The 27,503-nt window shown below is 39.0% G+C and overlaps 1 protein-coding gene across 5 annotated transcripts in view; it reads right to left on the bottom strand.

Annotated features, from left to right (window-relative positions):
* GRID1 (glutamate ionotropic receptor delta type subunit 1) overlaps positions 1-27,503 on the bottom strand; it is a 710,419-nt gene that overhangs the window by 25,344 nt on the left and 657,572 nt on the right. For all 5 annotated transcript variants that reach the window (XM_067552528.1, XM_067552524.1, XM_067552526.1 and 2 more), the window contains exon 13: positions 9,073-9,268. In XM_067552528.1, coding sequence (XP_067408629.1) covers positions 9,073-9,268 — 196 coding nt within the window. The remainder of the gene's footprint in view (positions 1-9,072; positions 9,269-27,503) is intronic.

Here is a 27,503-nt window from a genome sequence, read left to right as displayed (position 1 = left end):
TCCCATGAAAGGAACCCAAGCAACCAGAAAGGGAAAAAACAATTCTTGCTATACTCACCATAAATCAAGTCCCATCATTCCCCCTCTTCTTGGTCAAAGTAAATAAAAGTCCTGAAAAATCCCTGGCTTCTGGGTTAAACAAAGGCATATTATCTGGTTCTTCCTTTGTTTCAGGAAAGAGGGGCAGGAATCACAAAGTCCCTTTCTTCAGGGTTTAAATAAACCCCACAAATTGTTTTTAGAAGGATTTCCTTGGCAGGCATCTGGCTTCCTTCAGCATAGCTTGTGTAATTTTCCAGCCATTCCCTACAACCAGTCCAGAACTTCTTTTTTCGCCTCCTCTTATATGTTCCAGGCTAGTTTTCTGGGATGCTGATGGACTCCCACTACCTCTCATCTGCCCATATAACCCTGCCTCCTAGAACATTATCCCAGGCCAAAAAGCAAGTTCCAGACAAATCTATCCCGTCACACCAAACAACTACAATAAGGCAGCTAAACAACAAATACATATTTTCAGTAGGCTAAAATAATTAATTCATGTGACATGCTTTGAGAGGCTAAGGTGACTGTTGTTGTATTAGTACAAAGCTTTTGTATAGTCCAAAATACAGTATGGACTATTCAGAGAAGAAGGACATGAACGTTATATGAGCCTGTTGCCAGCACCATGAAGTAAGCCAGAGAATGACAACAACTTCTTATCAAAAAAACCTCCAGTTCCTAAAAAGGCTTCCTGTGATATGACACCACACCAAAGAAAAACCTCAGAATACTAGTATGGCCAATATCACATACAATTCTGCCTACATTCCAATTAGGTAGCGAGAGCATTTGATGTGAATGGGGAAGGAATCAAGAACAAACATTTATCCCATACGATATCTAGGGAAACCATCATAATCTACTAACGAAAAGACAAACACAATAATGCAAGGTAGGCCTTGCCCAGAGCAGCCATGACATAAAATCAACTGGCAACACACATAACTGGAAACACAAAAATGTCTTTCTGCAAACATGTACAGCCATTGATGTGTGTACTGAATGATCCTCTACCCTCAGTCAATTGGTGTTAGTGACAAACCTGTCCATATCAATCTCTGCTCTACCTGTGAATGTGCTTGTGTCCTTCTTGACTGTTCAACTTTCATGTTAGCAGGAGTGTCCACTGCAGGACCTTACTTCCACAACTGTGACAGTTCTGACAGGATTTCTGGCTCTGGGCAACATGCATCTTTTATAATCACTTCCATGACAGCCTATTTATGTATTTCTAAGCCCAAGCTCCATAATAAATAATGCACCTGTTTTGCCACATATAAAGATGCAATTCTACTGCATATATATGCAATTACACACGGGGCCAGAAGGTTCATTTGGTATCCCCCATACAGAATTTAGTCAATGAGTGTAGTGCAATAACAGGCTTAGTGCAAATAGAGAGATGGAACTCATAAGAGATGGAGTCTGAGACACTCTTGTTTTCTTCTGGTTTTCACATCTGTATGTGTTTGTTGCTTCAGAGTTGTTCTGCAGACAGCTCTCTTGAGCTTCCAGTCTTCAGAAGGGGAACTAAGCCAATATCTATAGCATACCTCTTATTTGTCCCAGGGCCGCTTGGGGAAACATTAACTTCCTCAGGCATTCAATTTCCATTACAAGGCAATGCCTGGAGAAGAATCACGCTGCTTTGGCCTCTACTACGCAAGCTGCCCTGGGGAACTCTGTCGAGTTTATCTATTTTGTCCAGGAAAGCTTCTCACTCTGAGTTACAGTTGGTGGGAAGCCTTTTGACAAGGTCAGTCTCTCTCTGTCATTTATGATATTGCTATCCTGAGTTGTGCTGTGAGACTATAAAACAGTCAATAAAGTCCACCGGGCTTTTGTGTATCAATTATGTATTTTTTGTGACACAACCAATTCTGCCCAGTGCCATCAGAACTGTACAGCATTATTTATCTGATAGCCTCAGGATTTTAGCCTAAACAGACAACTGAGTTTTAAACCTTTAATTATGCACACTTCTCAATCTCCAGAAATTCTGGAGGAAGTAAAATTGTTTTCTTTCTCTGATTGCCAAAGATAGAGGCCTCCAAGATCTCTCTTTTCTGCAGTTTCTTCTACTTTCATAAGATTTGCTTCTTTAAAGAGGGTGATTCCTTCCTCTTAGTATTTATATTACATAAAAAGCTTCCTGTGATCAAATATTTGGCTGCAATCTAAATTCAGCACACTTCAAATCCATGTTAATATCCAATGTGACAGGTAAGCAGTATCATTTGTGCAATTTAAAGAAGGTCTATCGCACTGGGAAAACTGAAATATATATGCAATATAGTTACCTTTTGCATACTTTTCATTAGGAATGTGTGAAATGAGGTAGAGAAAATAGGAATGGACAGGAACCTTCACCCCAAACTTTAAATGAAGACTTTGAAAAAGTTCTGTTAACTTTTGTTTTCATTATATTTTGAACTTCTCAACATTTCCCAATCCAAGTGAATATAAGAAATGGAGGGGTCAAGGTGCCACTATTAAGGCTTTTTTTTTCATGGTATTTGGGATCCAAAATGAAATCTGGAAGTGCCAGGATCAGCTGTCAGTAGAAAGATGTGTGTGTGTATGGACTGTGGAAGGAAGGGGGCAGACACCAGGCAAGAAAGGGGCTAGGTTTGTTTGGAGAAGCAGGAAGTTAGGAGTGGAGTAGGAAATACCCTAAAATGTATGTATTAAGGATTGGGATTTGAATTTGACCCAGTCACATATATTATGCCCCTGATTAGAGTCCCAGAATGCATGTAGATTGTATATCAAAACTAGCAGGAGATAAAATAATAGTTTGGTTAAACTATGGTAGTGGTGGTATTTATTTTTCCAGGCCATAAAACAGTCTTTCAAATGGAGATCCAGCTCAGCAGATTCTAAGAGATAGGACAATTGCCCTGGCTGACAGATAGGGTGCAGACTAACAGGGTTAAGAGTAAATCTGAAGGGAAAAAAAAAAGCCAAAGGTATATAAAACAAATTTCTTCTTTACATTAATCAAAAGTGAGAAGCCCATGGGAGAGTCAGTGCATTTAAGACTCCCAGGGTGTAAAAAAAGAAAACCAAAGGGGATAAGGAGAGTGCAGAGGAGGACTAAGTGATTGCTTTACATTATTCCTCACTACAGAAGAAGACTGGAAAAATACCTGTCACAGGGCCTGGGTTTATTGGTGGTGAAGTGAGGCTCTTTTAGAGAAGAGATTGAAACAAGAAATGATGAAACAACTTGAAAACAATTGAATTTCAAACAACACACCAGGTGTGGCCGGAATTCATCTGAAACTTCTGATGAAACAGACACATGAAGTATCTTGAATTACAAACAAAATACTGCATTCATCATTACAAAGACATATCACTTCTTAATGTAGCTAATGTACTGGCAGATAAAAAGATCACCAACATTTTACTCATCTTTACATTGTACCAGGGAAATGTAGAGGAGTTTGCTTTATTCTGGTACCAGGGGAAAAAATCAGAAAATCCATAGGGATGGAACTATAAAACACCAAAGCTGGTATCAGAGAATGGCAAAAAAACATGACTTGCATATGGAAACAACAAGGCTCTTTAACCTGTTGTAACTATTTGAAAGAGTTAACAAAATAACGGATAAGGAGCCAATGAATATTTAGGCTTTCAAAGGCATTTGCAAGAGACTATTAAGGCAACTTTGTAATCTCTGGGGGTGAGAGGTAAAGTCCTATGATGGATTATAAAATGTTTCAGAGACAGGAAGCAAAGAGTAGGAATAAATTATTACTATTAGACTCTTTATATGCTAAATATCAAGGTGCCCCAAAGATCAATGTGAGAACTGGTATTGCTTTACTTGAAGGTATGATTTGTGAAGTGTCAACATTATTGATGACAGGGAATGTAGGCTGGTCAAGAGAACAGGAGGGCTGTGTGAACTCCAGAGGACCTAAGAAAATGTGTACGGAAATTGGACAGCACAATGGTATATATGAACAAAGGTGACGTATATTGGAAAAAAATAGTTTAAACTATTCCTATGCACTGAACTTTTGAGTGAAGTTTTGTAATATTTCAAGAAAAACATTGATGTGTTTAAAAGCCTGATTCAATGATGATTTAAAAAATGAACAAGATATTAGTAGGCAGTAAAAAGGGGAGAACTATATAGAAAAATATTATATTGCTATTATATAAATCAATTATACATTCTTGACTCAGATACTATATTTGGTGTAGGTCACCTCATCACCAATGAAACATAGAAGAAATAGACAAGGTTCAAAGACTAGCAACGAGAATTATTAGTATCAGGAAAAGGAAGGGTTCCAACAAGGGAGAAATTTAAAAGATTATTGCTATTTAGTTTGGAAAAGAGAAAGAGGGTTTATTATGTGGGTGGTATAGAGGGAACTCATTAGGTCTTCCTATTTATCCTGCCTCTAGTATGAACAGATGCTCAAAATTAAAAAAGGCAACAATATAAAATATCTAAAAATAAAGATTTTGTATACAACATACAATTAACCTGTGGAACTCATTGCCACAGGATATCATGCAGGCAAATAGCTAACTAAGCTGCACAAATGGATTAAAAATGTATATTATAAATAATAGTGTTTTCAGTTACATTACCTAGGATAAAATTACAGGAGCTACTAAACCTCATGCTTCTTAGTGTACACTGATCAATCCATCATTGGAGTCAGAAGGAAATTTCCCCCACAGAACAGTATAGCTGAATTAGTTTTATTCTGGGAAATTTGTACCAGTACTGCCATTTTCAATGACAGAATACTGTATTATATGAATCATTGATTTATTCTGGCAGAGTAATTCCTCCTGTGTTACCATGAGAGACTTTGGAACCTGTGAGACCTAACTTACAGTCCAAATCAACTTTCCTCAAACATCTCTGGAGTTAAACAAAACCTCACTTTACTTTCTGAGTGCAAATCTGAAATACATTTGTGTCATTGAGTGTTTTGCAGTGCACAGATATCCTTTGTGTGGTTGCCAACTATGTTTTTAAAAGCTGTGCCTTGAGACAATGCTAGATGGTCACTATGGATGTATAGACCATATCTTATATGAAAAGATGTATTTTCTATGGCAACAGAAATGCATGAAAGCTTTTAGAACCATCCCCCACTTTATCTTTTTGTTTTGAGCTGCTTAAAGAGTTCAATTTGCAGAAGCAGATAGGAACTTCTCAGCCAGATTAAGAGAGGCGAGTGGAATAGAGCAAAATCGACGTCTTGCACTTATCCGTAAAAAAAAAACAACCCAGATTCTCTCCATTGCTTCTCACTGCAGTTGGCATTGCTTCTCTTAGACCTGCACTGGGAACTAACATCCATTTTATAATCCAATATAATTGGGAAACAGAGAGAACTCACAGAAATTTGGATTTCAGGGGAAAGTCATGTTTTTTTCATTGTGCTGACAAAGTCTTTGATCTGAAAGATCCACTAAAATATTTGTATTTTGTGCTATGAAGAGATTTAGATTTTACATTTCAACAAATTAGAGTTTTAAGGCTGCATTTATATGTCACTTTTGTGTTCTAGGAAATGTATACTAAAATGTAGATTAAAAGTCCAGTTTCATATACTAACACTGATTTCTCTTTTAAAAAAAAACAAAAAATTTCTAGACATGATATTTGAAACGCACTTGTCTGTTTGTTCAAGGAGGTCAATGAGCTGAGAAGAGAGACATTTAAACTATAAACACCTTATTATATTTGACAATTTTATTAAATATTATCTCTGAATTAGTAAATGTTTAATCAAATGGCAGCAGAGGTCAGCTGTGGGACTGCAGAGAAACTGGATTATAGTCCATGTTATTTGATGGAGTCGATCAAGTTTTATATATATCACGCCAGCACATTAAAATCAGACTTAATTTGACACAGTTATTATCGTATAAATTTGAGTCACTTGCCAACTCTACACTGAATCCCAAAGTTACTCTAATTGGTATTCTCAACATTTTGCCAATCTAAAGCTAAAACCTGAGGCTTAGTAAATCTAGCTATAATAAATGGAAGCCTGTAATAGGTTTATAAAATATGGGTATTTACAGTCTTACTGTTGTTGAATATCTTATGACATAATGCCAGTGATATAAGAAAAATACATTTAAATACATCCTGCATTTTTCTAAGTTAAATGGTTTTAATTTTTTTAAATGTCAATGCTTATGACAGAATGCTTATCTATATTTTATGTACTCAGTTTTACTATTTTTTCACGCTGAGAATGCCTCAGGAAATAGATGTCTCATTTTCACACGGACCTTAAACAGTTAGTAAATCATACACCAGCGCATTTTGTTACGCCCATATAATGAGTGACAGTACATATAAAATAGGGAGAAGTAGTGGCTGGGTCAAGGGCAGGCGGCTTGTCAAAGTCAACCTAATTTTTTACAGTGGTTAAAGTCTGAGGCAAAACCCATTTAAACTGTGAGGAAGACAAAAAAATAGATGAAGTTTGAAGCAAGAGGACTCAACCCAGATAAACCATTACTAGTATAATAATATTCCTACGAGAGACAGAGAGAGAATACAAGCTTGATCCAAAGGCCATAGTAGTCAGAGAGTCTTCCCACTGACTTCAGTGGGCTTTGGATCAGGCCTCAGGTACAGGACACATTATTCTTCACCCTCATGCTGTCTTAGGCACACACTGCACACTCACTCAGTCTTTCAGGCAGAGCAGGGGTCAATGGCTCCCAACTGCATCCTGCTCAATATCATGAGTAGCAGAACCGAGAGAATCATTTTCAAAGAGCGTGTTATTTGACAGACGTAGCCTCACTTCATTCTCCTAGGATCTCTCTGCGATCTCAACACCATTTCCTAGAACTGATTCATCGTCTGAAAGGATCTGATTTTTTTTTTTAAAAACTCTCTGGACTGACTGGTCCTGAACAGTTTTCAATGGGCATGCAATAGTCACTATTGGAGCTGGGTTGGTTAGCTGCTAGGAGTCGAACAAGTCGCATGATATTGTTTTTGTTCTGTTACTGGACAGTGTGCAAGTACCTCCAACAAAAGCATTAGTGTTTGTGAATCTAGAATTTGGTTTGTACAAATTCTTGTACATGCAAATTTGAGATCTACTTTTATGCCAAAAATAGATTGTACTTATATTTGCAGAAGTAAAAAAGAAAAATGGTGCAAGCAAATTTATTTTAAGACTCCAATATATATATTTACGTGCAACATACACATAAATTCTACTTCTATAAGTACTTTAAACGGTTACCCAAATGGTTTCATATGTAAAAAGTGAAAGTGGTGTCTCCTTCACTATTTGACAGTAGCTATTTCAGAGTAATAGCTTTAATAATAAAGGATCAGCAACATATCTGAAGGTAGAGTTTAGAGATAATTTGGGAACAGTGTGTTGGCTGAACCAGTAGAAAGAGAAACCTCTGCAAGATGGATGCAGCTGTTCTAACACAACTGCAATTGCTGGAATTCTGAGCGTGGAATTACACTTATGATATTTTAACTAGGCTGCTTTTTTTGCCATCAAAATCTGTTCAAGAGTGTAAATACTTGTTAATAAATTAGATTAGAAATAAAGCATTTTTGGTTGAGCATCCACACTTATTTTTCCCCTAATGAAGGAATATCCCTTGCCTGGAGTCCATTCTTTCCCATTAACTCAACTTCTGACATTTTTAAAATCTGCAGATTCTAATTGTTCTCTTTGAGCTTCTAGAAAAATAAACATAAAACATTGGAAAAGTAAAATAATATAGAAAAGTCTGCTTTTTAGTCTCACCTTTTCAATAGCATAAAGAACTTGTAACACAGTTGTGCACCAAGAGATTCTGGTTTTCAGTTTACACCAAAAGCAACTGATCAATGATTCTAGCTTACAATATTTTATTTTTAAAAATAAAAAGACTGATAAAGAAAGAGACTATGATACCCCACTAAAGAAATGTTTGACTTCCTGTGCATCCTATCTGCTGTAATTGACTTCTAATTCACTTGTCATTCACTTTCAGAGCTGCAGCACAGGAATCACCACAAGAAATGTGTGTATGCATGCTTGTATGTATGTACACTTCCAAGCAACTGAATGGCTGAAAGCTGAGAATCTGATTCCTGTGTCAGAATCCTAGGTCAAATTCCATCACTGCCATGTACCAATGAGACAACGTATTTCAAATTATGAAGTCACAATTAAAATAAACTATTACAGAGTGATTGGCTCTAAGACCCTGAACAAAGATGAAGGCTCTTCTGCTGAGCCACCCTACATCAGCTGCTTGAATCCTGCATGAAGAGTTAATTTCACTTAAAAATAAGTGTGAGAGAGAGAGAGAGAAAATAGGTGAGAACACTGTAGTGAGCGAATTAAAGTGGCATTGAATAACTGCATGGATGGGTTAATATGTGAGTGAGTAGATGAATTTTTTAATAACTGGAGTAGCACTGCATAAACAAAGATGACCAAAAAACCTGATTCATACATCTTCCCTAATGTGAGTGGGCATAATTTTGCTGAAGTGAGGAGGCCTCAATTTAATCCACTGACTCAGCAATACTCATGGGGTAAAGGACAAGTTTCAGCACCCAAGGGAAAATATAAGAAGACCCAAGGTAATGTTTTCAAAAGTGACTTATGTATCTAGGAACCTAAGTCTCATTAAAAGTCAATGGGACATAGACTATAAACATGGGTCTAATGTACGTATGGTCTTAAAAAGAGCAATGGGAAAGGTACAAAAGAGTTAGAAGTTGAGGTGAACTAGAACAATAGCCTTCCCAAATGTGAGAGCTGGCCAAAAGTTGAAATGATTTTGTCGGGAAAAAGTGTAGTCCTTAGTAGAAGCATAATGCAACCGAAGCAGTTTTGTCCCCAAACCAATTTGCAACCTTTACTTAAAAAAAACAGAGGACTGGAATAGTTTAAATTTAAATCCTGCCTTTACCACATGACAATCACTTTAATTCATTAACTTCATGCATAGACATAACACAAAATTTAAAGTAAAACTCCATTATTAATTCATTCTTACCTTCCGGATGCCTTCGGAAGGGTTCGATACACAGTTATCTGCTCCATTATTCTTACTGATTGTCCTCCAGAGTTCAGCAAATGTGTTATCCTGCTCCAAAGGGTTTGTCCCTTTTGCTTTGAAGTATTCATATACTGCTGAATCCCTGACAGTACCATAAGACATATCCATTTGTTTGGACAGATCTTGAAATGTTCTGAAATTCAAGAGATGTTGAAATATTAGTGTTATCTGGTACAATAGAGAGTTCTTATTAGTTAAATGATCTCTTTCTATGGTTGTCTTTAGAGAGAAACAAAACACCCACCATCAGTCAGTCTCATTTGCATGTCTCTTTTTTATCATAAAAGAAACCCAAATTGTAATTCAGCTGCACTGAAATCATATGAGGTTTAATTTTACCTGAGTTCTTCTAGTGAAGAGGTTTATTTGGAAGAGAGAACACATTCTGATGCCCATCCACATATTGAAATCATGTTGCTATGCTTGTACAAGAACACAGAGCAAGAAAGATTTATTGAAGCACGAATAAAACAAAGTTTAAAGATACAGGGCCAAAATCAGCTCTCATTTAAACCTGCGTGAATAGGGAGTACCTGCACTGAAATTAGTGGAATTACTCTGGATTTACACCAGTGCAAAATTGGGCAGTAAATCAATACAAAGTTTACGTGTATATAGGGCATTACATTCCAAGTCTCTTCCCCACACCCCTCCCCCAAATCGGCAATTTTCACATCCACACACACTGGGCCTAATTTTTATTTACTCAAAGGTTTCTTTATATCACTCTGGCAGTGCAAAGGGGCCTTAAAGGGTATGTCTACACTGCAGGTGGGAGTATGCCTCCCAGCCTAGATAGACAGAGATAGGCTGTCTCCACTTGAGCAAGCTTGCTAAAAATAGCGATATGAACATTGTTGTACAGGTTAGTTTCCCAAGTACTAGTCCGCCCAACCCCTGGGTATGAGCTTAGGTGGTTAGCCCATGCCGCAGCCTGTGCTGCAACATCCATGTTCTAATTTTTAGCACACTGGCTCAAGCGGAGCTAGCATTCATCTCTCTACCCAGGCACACTCCCAGCTGCAATATAGACATACCTTCTTAACCCACACTGGGTATGTTCATACCCAAACTGAGTTAAGAGTATAAGTGTCATTCATTGTCCAGCCATGCAGAATATAATTGACACCCCTTTTAGGGCTCTCTGCACTGCCAGAGAGGTGTAAAGCAACATTCACGTCATGAGAATTAGGCCCACTGTATGTGAAATAGCCAGACTATCCACTCAATTTACATTAGAGCAGGGACCATTCTACCTGTGCTTTATAAGCACTTATCACAGGGTTCAGGGTGTAATACAGACCAGTAAAGGGTTGGGTCACCACTTGCCTGCAACCCATGGTGCCCTACAGTGCTTTGCTGCTGGAGGTCTTAGCTTGAGATACTCACAGCCAACTTACAAGCATACGGGTCACACCCTGAGTGTCTGTGTGCTAAACAGCCCTGGATCAGCAACTCTGACTCCAGCAGCCTGTCTACAGCCTGACTCTGGCTTCCACCAGCCTTGGCTACAAACAGTAAAGCGACCCCAACACGATCCTAGTTCAGCATTTTCCCACAACCAAATGATCAGCAATGTTCAGCCCTCTCCTGGACAACCCAGAGAAAAAAGGTTTTTTTGTTCCTTTAAAGAGACCAAAACTCATCACAGCTTATTAACTTAACTGGGATAGATACACTCTTCCCTTCAAACACAGCATTGAGTGGGTTTATAGTAAAAAATAAAACAAATTTCTTAACAATATGACAGAGCTTGAGTGATGCCAAGTAAAAGAAACAGAAGTAGAGATGGTTTCAAGTAAATAAACACACATTTAAAAGTCTAATTCTTAATCTAGCAAGGTACAGGCTTTGCTCAAGATGGTTTCTTTCACCACTTTACCTTCTTCCCAGCCATGGCTGACTTTCTTTGTGTCAGACTCCCAGAATAACCTTAGTGTTCATAGTAAAGGCTATAGGCAGAGTGATAGGATCCATCATGCCCACATCTGGTTGTTTGCTAGCCCCTGATCTTCTGTCTCAGGTACCTGCATTTGTCCTGGTCAGTAAGCTTCTATTGCTTCAGCTCTGCCTTCTCATTCACACCTGGCCTTCAGCTTTATCCATCTCTCCACCACTAGCAGCCTTGTCCACTGCAACCTCCACAGCTCTGGACCTCTCACCGTGGCTGATGTCTCTACTGCTTGGTCTCCTGCATGCCCTAGAAGGAAAAGGGACCCCTCTTCTTGCCCCATGGGCTGGAACAGGTGCCTCGCCCTGACTTGTGACATATGAGTGCATCATGACCACTAGCTCTGATTAGCTGCTGACAGATCTCACTATGCACCCAGCTTTTCTAACTGCTGCTTGGTGAGCTCAGCACCTGCTTCTTTGCTCCTCTGGCCTTTTCAGCTTCTTGCTCATCTTTACTTTCCTTTGTTCTATTCCCAAAACAAACAAACAAACAGAAAACAATCAAACTGTAACCTTTCTTTGACTGTTCCCAGCTCTTTCACTTGAGAATAACTTAAACATATTTCACCAGTGCTTAAACTGTAAACCTTTGTTAATGTAACAAGCTAAGTGCAAATCCTGTTTCGATTACACCAAGTTCACGAGGCACAGGGGTGCAATCCAGACCAGCAAGGGATTGTGTCACCACTTGCCCTGCAACCCTGGTGCTTTAAAAAGCTTTGCTGCTGGAGTTTCCAGCCTCGGATGATCATAGCCAGCCTGCAAGCACACAGGTTTCACCCCGAGTATCTCTGTGCTACACAGCCCTGGTTCAGCAGCCCTGATCCCAGCTGCCTGTCTACAGCCCCACCCTGGCTGCCATCAACCTTCATTGCAACAAGCAAGGTGATTCCAGCACAGTCCCTGTCCCAAATTTCTCCAGAACCAAGTGCCCTGAATTGTCCAGCTTCACCTGAACAGAGAAATAATAGGGTTCATTGCCCCTTTAAAGAGACCAAAGCACATCACAGTTTATTAACTTAACTGGGGTAAGTACAACCTTCCCTTCAAACACAGCATTGAGTTGGTTTATAGTAAAAAACAAAACAAATGTATTAACACCTAGGACATAGGCTGAGTGATACCAAGTAAAATAAACAGAAGTAGATATGGTTACAAGCAAATAAAATTGAAAACACGCATCTGAAAGTCTAAACCTTAACCTAGGAAGGTACAGGTTTGTTCAAAATGGCTTCTCTCTTCAGTCATTCTTCTTCCCAGCCATGGCTTACTTTCCCTCAGTCAGGATCTCCCACAGAAGTACAAGATGCTGGCTTCCCTTTTTTTCTTAAGTGAAAGATCTTTGTCTAAGCAGCGTTCTCATCTACATTCAGCTTCCAGAGACTTCAACTCCTTCTTGTTTGAAGCATCCATCTTTCTCAGCTTGCAAGAGCTTGAACCGTTTGTGAATGTCTAGTGATGGATGCCAAGAATGGCTTCAGTCCTTGCTTATATCTTCCAAAGTTCATTGACCTTGTTTCAAGAGGCAGGATGACCTCATGCTGTTCTTCCCTTCCTGTGGGTTTCCCATTCCTCCGCAAATGGGGCTTCCATTATTTTTGGTCACACCTTGCTTAACTTCTTTGGAGACAGGTAGATAGTTGCCTTCCCTCCTGTCAGTGGGAAAAGCCTGTTTCACCCTTTGTTTGATCACAGATTGGAAAGCATAATATCAGTGAGTATTCATAATTCCTCATATAGTGTTAATACACACATTTCACAATGCTATTAATTACCAATGTGGTATACGTTTTCATAATACTTTTACAATATAGTAATATTGTATACAATTGAGTCAAGTGCTCATCACTTGAGATTCATCTCCCTGTCTTTATAGACCAATAAACCTTTGTAATGCATTATTTGAAAAGTAAAATCCAGACTAAGCGTCTCTCTTCTGCTGGGTTTGACACTATGCTGACTCCTCTTCCAATTGTTAGTTATGTTTACCTAATATGAAATGGACCTTCATTGTCTCTGTCTGATGACCAAGCTGGTGAGAGAAGCAAATACACTTTCCATTGTCTAGGGAAGATCTATTTACCAATTCCTCACAACATCCCATGTTAAAATACATTTTAGTCAACATTCTAGCATATATTCATAACTCTTACTACATACTACATACATACAACACAAGAATATTAATGATCACTGAGTTACTAGTTTCCAATGGCATATTACATGACACATGTTAAATAGAGATTATAACCTTAGTGAATTGGGGTAACTGCATTGGTCAGGCCAGCTGAAGCTCATTACCTGATACCATAAGCCCCTTGCCCTCCACATTCCGATGCTCTTAGGGTCACACCTCCCCACTAACAAAACTGCAGGAGGGTTAGCCACTGGCTGACCCAGCAGCAGCAGATCAGAACCTGCTTTCCTGGACGAAGCATCTGCCATCATATTTTCATTCCCCTTTATATATAGAAGGAGAAAACTTTTTTGTCACCTTTGTCTGTTTAGAGGCTCCAGATCATAATATCAGAGAGAATCCATAACTCTACCTACAGAGTAGTTAAAAGCATTTCACAGTGCCCTCAATGACCAGTGTGTTATTAGATTTCATATTACATGTTACGTGACATGTTTTGCAGTAAATATGAAGGCCCTAATGTGTGAGGTATAGTGAGTATGTCAGGCCTGACAAGAGTCGCAATTGTTGAAACAGACTAGTGAACCACTAGTGAACCACAGGGTGGGCCTCTGTGCCACAGCCTTATTTATACTTTGTATGGAAATTTATACCACCACATAACAAAGCACCCAACTGTTGCTCTGGGTGCCCTTGACATTATTAAAAACAACAGTAACACAAAAACAGAAAACAAACCTCTGGCAAAAGCATCTCCTCAACACAACCCAATGAGTGGGACTTTTCCCATCAACTATCCTTACCCACCCCCCCTCAACCAATCACTCCCACCAGCCTCCAATCCTTTAAACCACAATGGCAAAAAGATGGGCCTTGCAAAAGATCAATAATTCCAAGCTATTTCAGACCAATAGTTGAAGCTTGATCCATTGCTGAGGTCCCCTGATAGGAAATGCTCTACTGCCACTTTCCTTTCTGTTATATTGAGGGGGATCCACTATTTATACCTAGGATGCTTTATAGTTCAAATAGGACTTAATACATAATAATACTAACAATGATAAATCCATATTCACTCAATGCTATATTGTAGAGCCAAACACGTAGGAAGTATGTTGTGCAAGGATGCTACCTGAAGAGCTGTCTCCTACAGCATCCACATATAGCACTAGCGTACAATCAGTGCTCATTTTAACAGGTTATAGATTAAAGAAAGCATACAATAATAAATTCAGTGAAGAGATCTTTCTAATTATTGTTCATTAATTATATCTAATTGCAGCAAGATGTTCTTTTGCTTCAAGAGACCTAAGAGTTGTTACTCTGTCATAATATTCTTTTAATGAAAGTGGGGGGAGATGATCTTTTCCATACTTTTTATTTTTCTCATGGCAATATAAAAATAAATAAATCTTTGATGAATAGGGAGCATCAGAATGAATTACACAGTTGAGCCTAATATGGAACCGCTCTAAATTATTGCAGTGCCAGCCACTACAAAATTAATATATAACTGTCACAAAGTGCCAATCCACTGCTTTTATCCAGCATATTTGAAATGGTAATTTCCTCCTCTCTATTAGTATTTATTCAGTGTATTTCTAGTGGTCAGACAAGCAGGGCACATCTTCATAGGACATGAGAGCAGCTCTACTAGTTGAATTTTAAATAATTTGTTTTTTAACATTATTCACTTCAGATCTGCAACTCCTTTTTATGAAGAGCACCTTCATATTAGCAGCCCCACTCTATGGGCCAGATGACGTCAACAGAGCTATGCCAGTTTCCATCAGTTTATGATGTGAACAAGTAGTTCTGTGTAGGTTCTTATATCTCTATCATCACCAGTGTTTAAACACTTACCACCTCCACTCTTTCAGATTTGGTTTCTACAAATACCTCTACTCCACCCCAGAAACAGACTTATTCACACTCCAGTCCACTTGGATTTCTCTCCAACAGGTCCCCTCCCCGCACTCTCCCTCGTCCCCCCCGGCACAAGGCATCTACCCCTACAAAGTCTTAAAGCTCTTAAGCTTCTTCAAGCATTTTAAGTGGCTTAAGATCCTAAATTGCTTTAAGGATTTATATCAATTTAAGCTGTTAAGCAGCTTTAAATATGACTTTGTGAATAGCGTGTGTGGACCTGGGATGAGTTTGGAGTTACACAAGAACCCCAAACCTGGTGTTATTTCAGTTGCTCTGTATTCAGGCAAGACATAACACTAACAATGGCTGGTGATTAAAGAAGCTGATGCACACAAAAAGAGTAAGAATGTTAGTCTGGTTTTCTAGCATAATCATAACTCTGAAGTATATAGTCCGGTTTGCCTAAATTTCTTCTGTAATTTCAGTTGGATAAATTATTCTTCAAATACTAAACTATTATACAGTACTGCTGGCCCAGTTAGGGATTTCATCAGCTCCACCATAAGGACTCAGCTCCCTTATAGTGATGGTTGAGGTGAAAATTATATTACATTCAGGAATATTTTATATATAGCTTTCTAGTAAAGTAGAAGGGTACTCAATACATCTGGGAGTATTTTGTGGCAATCTTAAGACAGAAGGATGCGTAATAATATTGGTCTTTTGTGCAGGTCATAGTGTGTATACAAATGTGTATATTACATTGTGAGCAGAGTAGCTTTGACAAAGTTAGTTAATGTTGCCTAACACTTTCCATTACAGACCCGTCCTTTTGGAAGCTTATAACTTTGACTCACTTCTACCTTTCAGGAAGAAATATTGTTTAAATGTTTGAGCAGAAAAGAGTTTGGCCAACCTTGAGAACAAGGTTAATGAAAAATTGTGTTTTACCAATGTTACAATATTTATCTGACCATATTTGAATAGCTCTACTACAACCTCCGTTGTTTGGAACATCACCTTGAAATTTAGCAATCTAGAGTCTTAAGGTAAAAAATATGCCTTTTGTTTGCCCCACGAAAATCTGGCCAAGCTATAATCCATTAAAAACCAACATTTGTATGTGCATAGTATATTTTTTTCCGCATTTGTCCTTCAATTTTCTGAACATTCCAGTTCACTAATTTCAATAGGACTAATGGTGTGCTTAAAGTTAAGCTTATGTTTACGTGCTTTCCTGGATCAGTGTGGCTTAAATGAATGCATTAGTATTCTAGGCATTAGAGGGGGAGATTCATGTTATGGATAAGGTCATCTTCTCTTGGACGGTATGAGTGAGATAACTACCAACTATGATGCAGGCAATACAGTATTTGTGAAGGAACTGCTCTTTCAAAATATAGAAAACCAATGTTCCAGAAATATAATCCAATATCAATGAGAACAGGAGAACCAGTTTCTCGACTATGGTGGTCGAGTGTGAAGTAAAGGAGATTAGGAGAGATTTAGAGTATTCTGCATGGGAATGTAAACCCAGGGTTAGTAGAACTCAAGGTAGCAGACCCTGGGTTTGTTTACTAGGACTTGAGCATCCACTCATTTAAAAGCCCAGGTTAGGAATTGTTGAACCCTGGGTACTCACCTGGGGCTCCAGTGTCACCCATATCCTAGACTTCCTAGCAGCCTCCCAAAATGCAGCCACTCTAGCCCTTTGTTCATGGTGCAATGTTAAAACACTTAACTATCCACCAAACTTCACTGTCCAGAGGACAAAGGAAATCAGCCTGTGGGATTGTGGAATACTTTTGGCATGACTCCAGTGGGGCTGCATCTACACTGCAAAGCAATAGGGCTTGAATCTGGGTCACAGTTTGACTCAGGCTCAGACCTCCATCCCCACAGGGTCCTGGGACTGAGCCCTGGGTCAGCATGATTTCTGTGTAAATGGGCGAGGAGGTAGGTTTGAGCCTGAGTTCAATCCCTGGGATTACATTGCAGTATAAATATACTCTGTTTCCTTTCTTCTTCCTACAAGTTTTCTAAAGAAGTCTTAGGTCAAACAAAAGTTGTGTGAATATACCTAGCCTTTCCTAGTGTTTTCTGGTAGTGCTGCATGAATGTAGGGGGGTCTTTTTATGTAGTCTGTAAATGTCATTATAATTAAACCATTTTTTTTATAACTAGGAAATGGATGGCTGCTTTAAAATCAAGAGGTTAGTAGTGGACCATAAGATGTGCCTTTGAGGCACCTATTTAGCACTGCGGGAAAGGAGAGTAAGAGTTGGGAAGTAGCCCTTGGTAACAAATAGTCTCAGGTGTCAGTGCATTGGTGCAAAATATACAAGGTGAAATCAAGGCTCTATAGAAGCTAATGGCAAACCCACTATATTCATCCAGATCTAAACAATACATGTAAGGAGGTCTGTACCAAAACATTTGTAGCATAATAGGGATCCCAATGCAATTGAACCAACGGCAAAAAAAATTTCATCATTTTATTTAATATGTTTTACAAATCACATCATCCTCCCCAGCCTGTAGCGTCATTAAAATGTAGTAATATGGGTTTGGAACATTTCCTACAACTCCATACATGGAAGATTCCATCACAGAACGGATCTCCCCTCCTTCATTCAAAAGGGGTAGAGGTGGCAGTCACTTCCACGGCAGTGTTCTCCACCGCCTGGAGAAGTGATTCTGAAGGTCCAGAATCTACCTGGGAGGAGGAGCAGAGGAACTGAGCATGCTGTGAGGGAGAAGTAGACAGATCACAGGTAGAGCCATAGGACACCTATCTTTCCCCTTTTGGCCCAGAGAGATTCCCTAGAGGAGACGTTACAGACTGGGCTGCACTATCTTTTCTTTATCTTTCCACTTGGTGGATCCTGAGAAAAGCCATGGCCTGGGCAAGACCCTGTTAGCACAGTTTCATTGGAAGCACACTGGCAGGGAGCCAGTAGAATTCTGAAGGACTCAGCCAATATAGATAATCCTGGCTTTCTACCAACCCCTGAGGATCTACCAAGCTTGTGAGCAGGTTCTGTGGCATCACTTGCAAGGAGGATGGGTGAGTGAGATAATAACTCTACCCATTTCCCAAATGGCATAATTAGATAAGAACTATCTTCAAAATGATTCTTCTGCTGCAGACGTCCTCTCCTACAGGTTTTCCTGCAATAGGGGATGACCTAAGGCCATGGTATTTACCAAAGAAATCTTTATTGTTATATAAAGTGACAAGTGTACTTGTAACCTAAAGTGATGGTGAACATTCCCTTTGCAGCAGAAGCAAGGGCCTACAGATGGTTAAGACTTGGTAGATGCAAAAACACGCTGAAAGAAAGCTGTTCTCACCTATGCTTTGTATGATGAATTAAGAGCAGCACAGTGCCGTTTTCCCAGTACTTTCGCATAGGCTTTTATTTTAAACTTTAAAACTTTCATCCCTCTTTGCTCAAACAGCAGCCAATAATACTTCCACTCCTAGTGAAAATCATGTTCTTCTGATCAAATTTCAGATTCTGGTAAAATCTCAGGCTTGTTTCATTCTTTAAAGCCAGCTGCTGTCACCAGTCTTAGATTTTATTTCCTTTTTTAAATAGCCATTAGTTCAATCCAGCTTCCTTAGCTTTCCACATTATATCTCACCATTGCAATGAGAAAGGCCTTGAGCACATAATACTTGAAAATATTTGCAACCAAAATGTTCAGAAAAGCAGGATGGCCCCATTAACCCCACCATCAAAGTTACTGGATCTCATAATCCATTAAGGGACTGCCTGTAAGTGTGATTAAAGTTAAAGCCAGTGAAGCAGCAAGAGCCAATGTTCTTTATTTACAATTATCAGAGCAGAATTTTCAATTTGTAGATAAACAAACCCATTATGTAGATATTAGACAAGGATGTTGTAACCAATTGTTTTAAGTAGATATCTTTTTTGTTGATCAAAACAAAAACGTGTCTCGATCATTTCAAGCTGGTATGTTTTAGAATTGTATTACTGTCTAAAACTTATTTAATATATACTCTCACCTGCTAGTTAGGATATAATTTTGTGATATAATGTATTTTACAATGGTGCGCAATTGTTTGACATTAATTTAACACAAAGATACAGTTGTGTTGTAATTAACAGAATTAAAAAAAAGGGAAATAAGTCTTGGAGCACATCATGACCAGGAACAAATATTTGTGTCCTAGAATGAACATTGCTCAAGTTTCTACACTAGCATTTATAATTGTGTTATGTCAGGTCTACACTAAAGAGTTTTGCCAGTATAGCAATGTAGTGAAGGATGTGATTTTTTTTGGTGACATTTTTATACTGGCACATCCTCCGAGTGTTCATTCAGCTTATATTAAACCAGCAAATATGTGGTTTTACCCATGTAGCCTATTTCTCTCAGGGAACTGGTATAAGGTCTATTGGCAAAAGCACTCATTTGGTGGTTTAAGCTGCTGCTGCAACACTAGGAGTGTTTGCCAGTATAGCTATGTCGGTAAACCTTTTCCTGCACAGACCTACCCCTAAATAACTTGAGTTAATTGGTAATCAACAACAAAACCAAAAACTGTATAGCCTAGACTGGGCCTCAACTTCAGGGAAGAACAAGAAAAACTCGAGTTACAGCTTCATGTAACATCGCTGTGCAAGTCCTCCAAAGGTCAGGGTGCCGCCTTCCAAAAAGGGAGAGAAATGAGAACCTAATATTTCCCATGTGAAAAACAACCGTTTTTGTTTTTGTTGGTTTCTTTAACATTGAGATGGCCTTTACACAAAATAAAGTTAGCATAAAAGGTAAAAATGTTTCTTCTTCGCTTTTTTTCTTTGTAGTTCACTTTTTAAAAGGCTTGGCGAAAGCTGCACATCTGGATGCAAATGTGCAAGTGTGTAAATTCCATTACTGTAAACAGGTTATACAGCTATCAGTGTGATGTCATATAAAAATAATAAGAATTCATTTCACAGCAATCAATATAGCATTTTTTCTTGACTGCAGCCTCAGGGGATAACCAGAGACAATAATGGAAACACGACAGATCCTCAATTTAGAGGTGCACTGTTATTAGCATTCACTGCTGCAAATGCTCTATACTGTAGAACTGAGGTTTTTTATAGTACAATACTTTTATGGAGAGTTTTACTACAGCAGTTACTGAATTCACAATATTGTTTGAAAATGCTGACAGACGTACATTTTTAGTTCCTGTGTGCTTCAGCATATACAATGCCTAAAAATAGTATTAATTAAAGTTAAAGTTGAGCAATCAAACAGTTAAAAGTCAGGGATTAAAAAGAAAAAAGTATGTTCACTAACCAGCCTTAATTCTATCACCTTTTGAATGTGCTTTAAAATATGATCTCTGTTCACATCACTAAATATTACAAGTCAGAGGTCAGATAATTTTAAGTGGAATTAACCATGTTAACTTATGCTATACAATATCTGCATACTTTGAGATTTTCTACAGATAGTAAAATACATTGACTACTTATCCAGTTTAAGCACGGACATTGCTAAGCTATGTTTTTATCCCAAAGTGTCCAATAAGGGAAGCTTTTAGCTCAGGGCACCACACTAAGCTTTTAGTTCAATGGTGCAGCTAAGCTTTTAGCTGAAGGGTGCCTCTAAGATGAAGTGCTACTGAGTGCATGCAATGTTCTAAGCCATTCTTCTTAAATGGAGGCTCAGAAAAAGAACAGAAAATGTATACTGCATATGTCCCAAATTCCCAATTTAAAACACTCCTAACTTTTTAATCTTCTTAATAGCTTTTCTTCAAACTTGGCTCAAACGCTGGACTTCTCTGAGATCCATGAAATTAGATACATTTGAGGTTTCTAGCTACAGCTGTTTTTAAATTATCTGAGTGCAAAATTTTTATCAGAATATATGGGGGGGAAATACATATTTTCACACCAGAAAAAGGAAAATGGAGGAATTGTAAGTAAAAAAAACCAAACAAATAGCTGAATTGATTTTGACATCTGAAAACAAGCCCCCCAAAACAACTATGGGTTGAAACCAAGCATGAAAAATTTCATCCCAAAAGAAATTGTTTGAGAAAGTCATCAGCAGCAAGCAGAGGAGGGTTAGAAGGAAATTCTGAATCCAACTTCAACTGTATAAGAGCCTTCATGTTGATGAAATTCATCATTCATTCATTTATTAAGTTCATGAGGATGAAATTGTTACATTCAAATGGACTTCTCAGCTTCCACAGGTACAGAATGAGGGTTTTGGTGGGGAGAGTTCCTGAAGATTCACTGGCCTAATCAGACAGCAAAATGTCAAATGTAAAAGTCTAGGCTCTGATATTACTGAGCTCCCTGGATCCAGGAAGAGGTGACTTTCCCTATCCTCTCCTGTCCTGCTGGAGCATCTCCTAATGCCTCTGCTGCCACTGGTGGAGTGTATCCCTTCATTCCTTGCCTTGTTTACTGCTGAGTGCTCTCCTCTTCAAGACTCCTTCCCCATCTTCCTGTGGTCTCTCCTTAGAGGAGGGAATGAGGCGGTGTGGGCCAAGAAGCAGCTTGACTGGACCTTTGACAATAAGTATTGTCACTGTTCCCTGACAGCTGGCTAAAGCATATGCATAGAGAGAGTCAACATAGCTGAAAGATGGGTCCCTTATCGAATGGCACCATTTGGCAGACGCACAGCTCCAAATGAATAAACTTCATTGGCTCTATGGGCCAAGCGTTCAGCCTGTTCCTTCTGAACTATACTATTTTTCAGCTCGTCTTCAGCCTGTAACACGTCCGTCTGCTCCTCCTCACCCTCACGGATACCCTCCATGCCTGCCCTTCAACAATTTCAAAGTCATCCGATTCATTAAGTCAGGATGTAACAGCATATCATCTTTAGCTGTATCAGCAGCAGATCTGTCAGGATCTAACCCCTATATTCCTGATAGCCTGGTCCCTCTGAGGGGTGTTCAGTTCAATCTAAGTTTTTTAATGCCACAGTTCCTTGGCATTTAGAGTCAGAATCGCCTGGTCAGAAGAGGGAACATGAGGAGGAAACTGTGCTGCGTTTGCCATTAACGCTCTTGCTCCCAAGCTCTTAGGAATGTTGCCTCTATGAGAGCAATGCCGTCTGGCGTTTTGCACAAGGTATCACCTCTCCTCCTGTTGCTGCAGTGATTCCTGCTGATCCTTGCCATTTGCATTGGAAACTATTATGAACTAGACATGTATGTGGATAGGGAACTCACACATGGCCTAGCAGGGAACTCTGGCCTACAAAATAAAAATAACGATAATGCCTTCTATTTAGAGATGGAAATACTAGCAAGGAAGACAAACACACAGTGGGCCGAACAGAGATGTAGTGTAAGCACATTATACTCTGCTAAAGTTAATGGAGCTGCAGACACTTACACCACGTCTGAATATGTCTGAGTATCCGAAGAAAAATGATATGGGCCTCAACTGCTGTTTATGAGCTTATCATCAGTGAAGCAAGAGCAGGCTCTAACTGTGGTTTAAACGAGCAGAGACCTTTGTCCTTATAAATAAAATGATATGGAATGGAAATTTTTTTAAACCAAACCTGTAATCATGGCAACGAGACACTTTCCCTATGGTTAAAACAAAACAAATCAATCCATAGCAGGCAGTAACACTAAAACACCTACTTATCATAATTGTCATGCCGATGATGATGATGATGATGATGACGACGACTCAGTGTGCAAGCATTTATTTAAAAACTGCAATATCTGCAGGCTTGGCTTTTCTATACAGGAATTAGAGCTTGGCTAAGCACAGCCTCACTCACTGAGACCCCAACCATAACTGGTGCTATGGATGCTCCTGATTACATTATTAATTATTATTATTATTTATACTGTGACGGTACCTAAAGGCCACAGCCATGTTGGTCCCCAATATGGTAGGTGGTGTGCAGACATATAATAAACGACAGTTCCTGCCCAAACATATTACAATCTAAAAGAGAATTTACAATGTACATGGGGTAAACTCTGCCGGACAGGAACCCATGAGACCTTCTACAGTAACCTCAATTCACATCCCAACCAATGGTCCAATCCTGCATTTTCTGTGTGTGGCTGGACTACTACATCCACACATCAGTGGTGCTTGGCACAGGGGCAGAAGTCAGCTCACAGGTAACTAATCGAAAGATCAGGGCCCAAACCATTAAAATTCAACATCTGAAGAGCCTCACCTCTCCAGATAGGAAGCCGAATGTTTTGTTCAGTTACAACCAAAGCCTCACATGCTGGAAAAAAGTTCAAATGAAACACTCTTTGTTCAAATATTGTGTGAGAATCCTGGCAAGTTTCTTTTGGATTAGAGCTACCAACATTTCATGTAGCTCTGTATAACCAGTTGGTGCAAATGTCTGGCAGAAGCCTTGACAGAGAAAGCCCAAAAGGAGAACAGTAAGTACAGAAAGTTGCATCCAAGTAGCTTTGTGTCACTGTAGCAGCAGATTCTATGTTACAGCTATCCAAATGGCACAAGGAAAATTAGCATCACCTCAAATACAACTGAATAATCATCTCCCAACACATGACCTTTTACAAATGGTGCATTTCCACACCCAGACTCACAAACATACAGGCATGGATATATATACCACACATGTGGAAATGATATCCATAAGCAAACTAGGGAAAAAGTAAGTGGCACCATCACTCTTCAAAGAGCATGGTGTATGCTCCAATGAGTTCTCTGATGGTTGCTGAGTCCAATGCATGAGTGACAGTCCCATTCACAGATAAAGCACAGCCACACATTAGCAGTGCTCTGAATTTGAGCAGCAGGTTCTTTCCTTCTCTGATACAAGTCTTCACAAAGCTTGATCCAGTTTGCCTGGCTCCAGCTACAAGCCGATTCCGCCAAACAGAGCAGCATTCTGCACTCCTTTCTCAATCATCCACAGAGATTCCAAAGGATAGTAAATCATCTTTGCAAGCATCCCAAAATCTACACTTTAGTCTGCCTCTCTTTCTAGACTCATCACAAGCTTCAGAGTACAGCACACTCTTCAAGATCCTGTAATCCAGCAGTCGCTTGACCTGTCTAAACCATCTGAGTCTTTTCTTACTAATCAACATTCCCATGAATGACATACAAGCACAGTTTAACACTTCCACATTTGACACTCTCTCTGGCCATCTTATTCAAAGAATTTTACAGAAGTATCTGATATGAAAGCTATTTAGTCTTTTGGAATGTTCGGCGTAAGTTGTCCAGGTTTCTAAGCCATATAAAAGAGTGGATAAAACATGTCTCATGCAGATAAAGAACAAGACAGCTCCACTGAAAGATCTGGATGGCAATATCATAACTGATAAAGGGAAGCAACTGGAAAGGTGATTGAGCGTTCTGGAATGATATACTCAAGTGAGTCTGTGGTAGATAAATGTCTAGGTTTAAAGTTATGACTTCGCTGGATGCCAAACCTACACTAGAGAAACTTGAAGAACACATCAAAAAGATTCCTAACAACAAAGCTTCAGGATCTGACAGTTTACCTGCTGAAATCTATGAATGTGCAAAACAAAAGACTTGCTGCAAAGATTGTAAAAGGTATTGTTACCCTATTGGAAGGGGGAAAAAAATGTTCTGCAAGATTTTAAGGATGCTTGTTTCATCCAACTCTATAAAAACAAAGGAGACAGTATATCTCTTCTTAGCATCATGGGAATAATCTTAAAACATATTCTTTTACCTAGACTTCAAATATTAACTGAGAAAATCTATCCTGAGAACTTCCGTTCAGAAAGGTCCACCATAGACTAGGGAAATATAGCCTAGACAAAACTACTATAAGGTGTGTGCACACTGGTTGGAAAACCAAACTTAAAGAGTAGCATTCATTTCCTTAACAAATCTGCCTAGTTTACAAGAAAAAGAAAACAATTCCCAGCCCTCAAAACTCAAACTCAGATCTGAGTCAAACTGAGGTCCTCTTATGCATCATCACCAGGAATAAAGTTTCTTCTGTAGACCAAATCAAGCCCTTAATTACACCAGTCCATCCCAATCATCTTCAAATTATTCACACTAAACACTTGATCAATGGCATCCTTCTCTTTTTTAGCGGTTTCCACAGGTATATCCGATTGCCCTTCTAAATGGAATTTACAGCTCCATCTTGCTAGGGGCTGAATATTCTGGCTCTGACCCTGCATAGTATTTAAACAAGCACTTAACTTTCAGCATATAAACAGTCTCATTAAAGTCAAAGCATTAAAGTTAAGAATGTATTTAAGAGTTCTGCAGGGATGAGGGACAGCGTGCTCTCAGAGCCTTTCAAGCCCTTAGTGAGCAATTCTGCTGATACTGCATAAGGAGGACTGAAAAGCAGCTCCCACTCTCATCTCTGTTCTGACTCTTCAGGGTAAACTGGTGTTAAAAAAACAAGTCAGGGTAACAGAATTTTGGCACTAAAGTAATCTCAGCTGACTGACTACACACAGACTAGCTCAGTTGCAAAAGAAGCCATTTCTACATGCTTATTTTTCAAAGTAGAGCCATACTTTAACCACAAAGTCATCTTTTCTACTCTTCGTCCACCACAATGATGATTGCTTACTATTGTTACTTGTACTTGTTATTTATATTACAGTGACACCTACAAGCCCCACATGAGATTAGGGCTCCCACTGTGGTAAGCATTTTTAAAAACTTTATTTTTAATGCTGTATCCCTCACATAAAAATAGCAGAGGGGCAGTGGCAGATCAAGGCCAAGATTTTCAAAAACAGGAGCCTAAAATTAGACTTCTAGACCATGATTTAGGCTTTTCAATGACTGGCCAGGTTTTCAGTACTAACCAATTTAAAATCTTGGTCCCAGGGCACATCTTGATGCCCATGGATCCAAGTCCAAGGCTGGGAAGGGGTCCAGGAGCAACTAATGGCTAGATCCAAAGGGCAGCTGTTGTCAATCCCCAATATTTGATAGCATTGATCCCTTCATCTGAACCTGGGCCAAGACCCACCTTTCATTTATCATTGGGAAGGAAACGAAATACAGAAAATTTAGCATCTACAGTCAATGAGAAGCCCTTGTAAAGTTGGCTGCAATGTTTCTGAAAAACAAACAGCAGATTTTTAAAGTCCACGCTGGGTTATTTAAAAAAAAAATCCACCCTGCCAGTGGTTTTCAACCTTTTTTCATTTGAGGACCCCTAAAAACTTTCAAATGGACGTGCAGATCCCTTTGGAAATCTTAGACATAGTCTACAAACACCCCAGGGGTCTGCAGACCACAGGTTGAAAACCACTTTTCTATGGTAATTACAATCTTTTGCAGGCACCCAGAGGTCCACGGACCACAGGTTTAAAACCATTGCACTATGCCATCATGCCTTCTATTTGAAAGCAAGATATTCTACTTCTTGCAATATTAATTAAAGTTAAAACTGCAGCTGGTATTTAACAACTACTCAGTCCCAGCAGCAGGTTTCTGTCACTTTACCTAAATCAAACATATCATAAATTTGGCATGAAAATCATATTGTCTGAATCGAACACATCTGGCGAGTGACACATGCTTTCACCTATAATTAAAATAAACTACCTCTATTTCTAATGCAGATGTGTTTTTAAACTATTCACCCTACTGATTTCTTCTACCTTCATATTTGGAAAGCAAAAATCATTATGGAGATGAATAACTATGATCAAGAAAACAATATATTCATTCTTCTCTTTTGATATCATAAGTGTCTTGTACTTCATTATGAAGTTGTTGCAATGTGATTTTGTAATGAAAAACAGGTTTTTGGCCAGACTGGGGAAGGGATCATCTTTTTGTTCTCTGTTTGTACAGTACCTAGCACAATGGGGCCCTGGTCCGTGCCTGGGTTTCCTACACACTATGGTAATATGAATAACAACAATAATAATAATAGATAATTAAATTGTGTCAAGAATGAGTACACCTGGTCTCTTGATGCTAGATTGCGATTCTCCTACTCATGCTGAATAGTACCGTATTCAATGCTGTGAGTAGTTCCATCGAAGTCAATGAGATTACTGGAGTAAGGTAATACTCAACTTTTTTGTGTGTGAGTTTACTGAAACTGCCACATAATCTAAAATTTGCTAAACCTGGAGCACTGCGGAATCCAGCGATTTTAGGATTTGCTTGCTGCAAAATACTTGGGGGCCTGGCCTGAATCACTACCCTAATCTCATGGCCAAGGAGGACTGGAAAGGGATCCTTTTGAAGCTTACTTTGGCCTTGAATCTGCCAGAGGGGTTGGTATTAAGTGAGCCCGTTCAGTATGTTTTCCTGACTTTGCTCTTTGCTTGAGAAGCAAGAAAAAGCAGTAGATGTTGACAAAGCGGAGAAAAACGAGAGGAATACTAAACAGGCTCCTGATTGCTAGAATATGTACTGTGTACTCTAGGGGATCAAAA

This window comes from Emydura macquarii, unplaced genomic scaffold, assembly GCF_026122565.2.
Source record: "Emydura macquarii macquarii isolate MOO-44397 ecotype Brisbane River unplaced genomic scaffold, CSIRO-AGI_Emac_v2 contig_1390, whole genome shotgun sequence".
NCBI lineage: Eukaryota > Metazoa > Chordata > Testudines > Chelidae > Emydura > Emydura macquarii.
The sequence above is the reverse complement of the archived record's forward strand: the minus strand, read 5'-3'. Positions and strand labels throughout refer to the sequence as shown.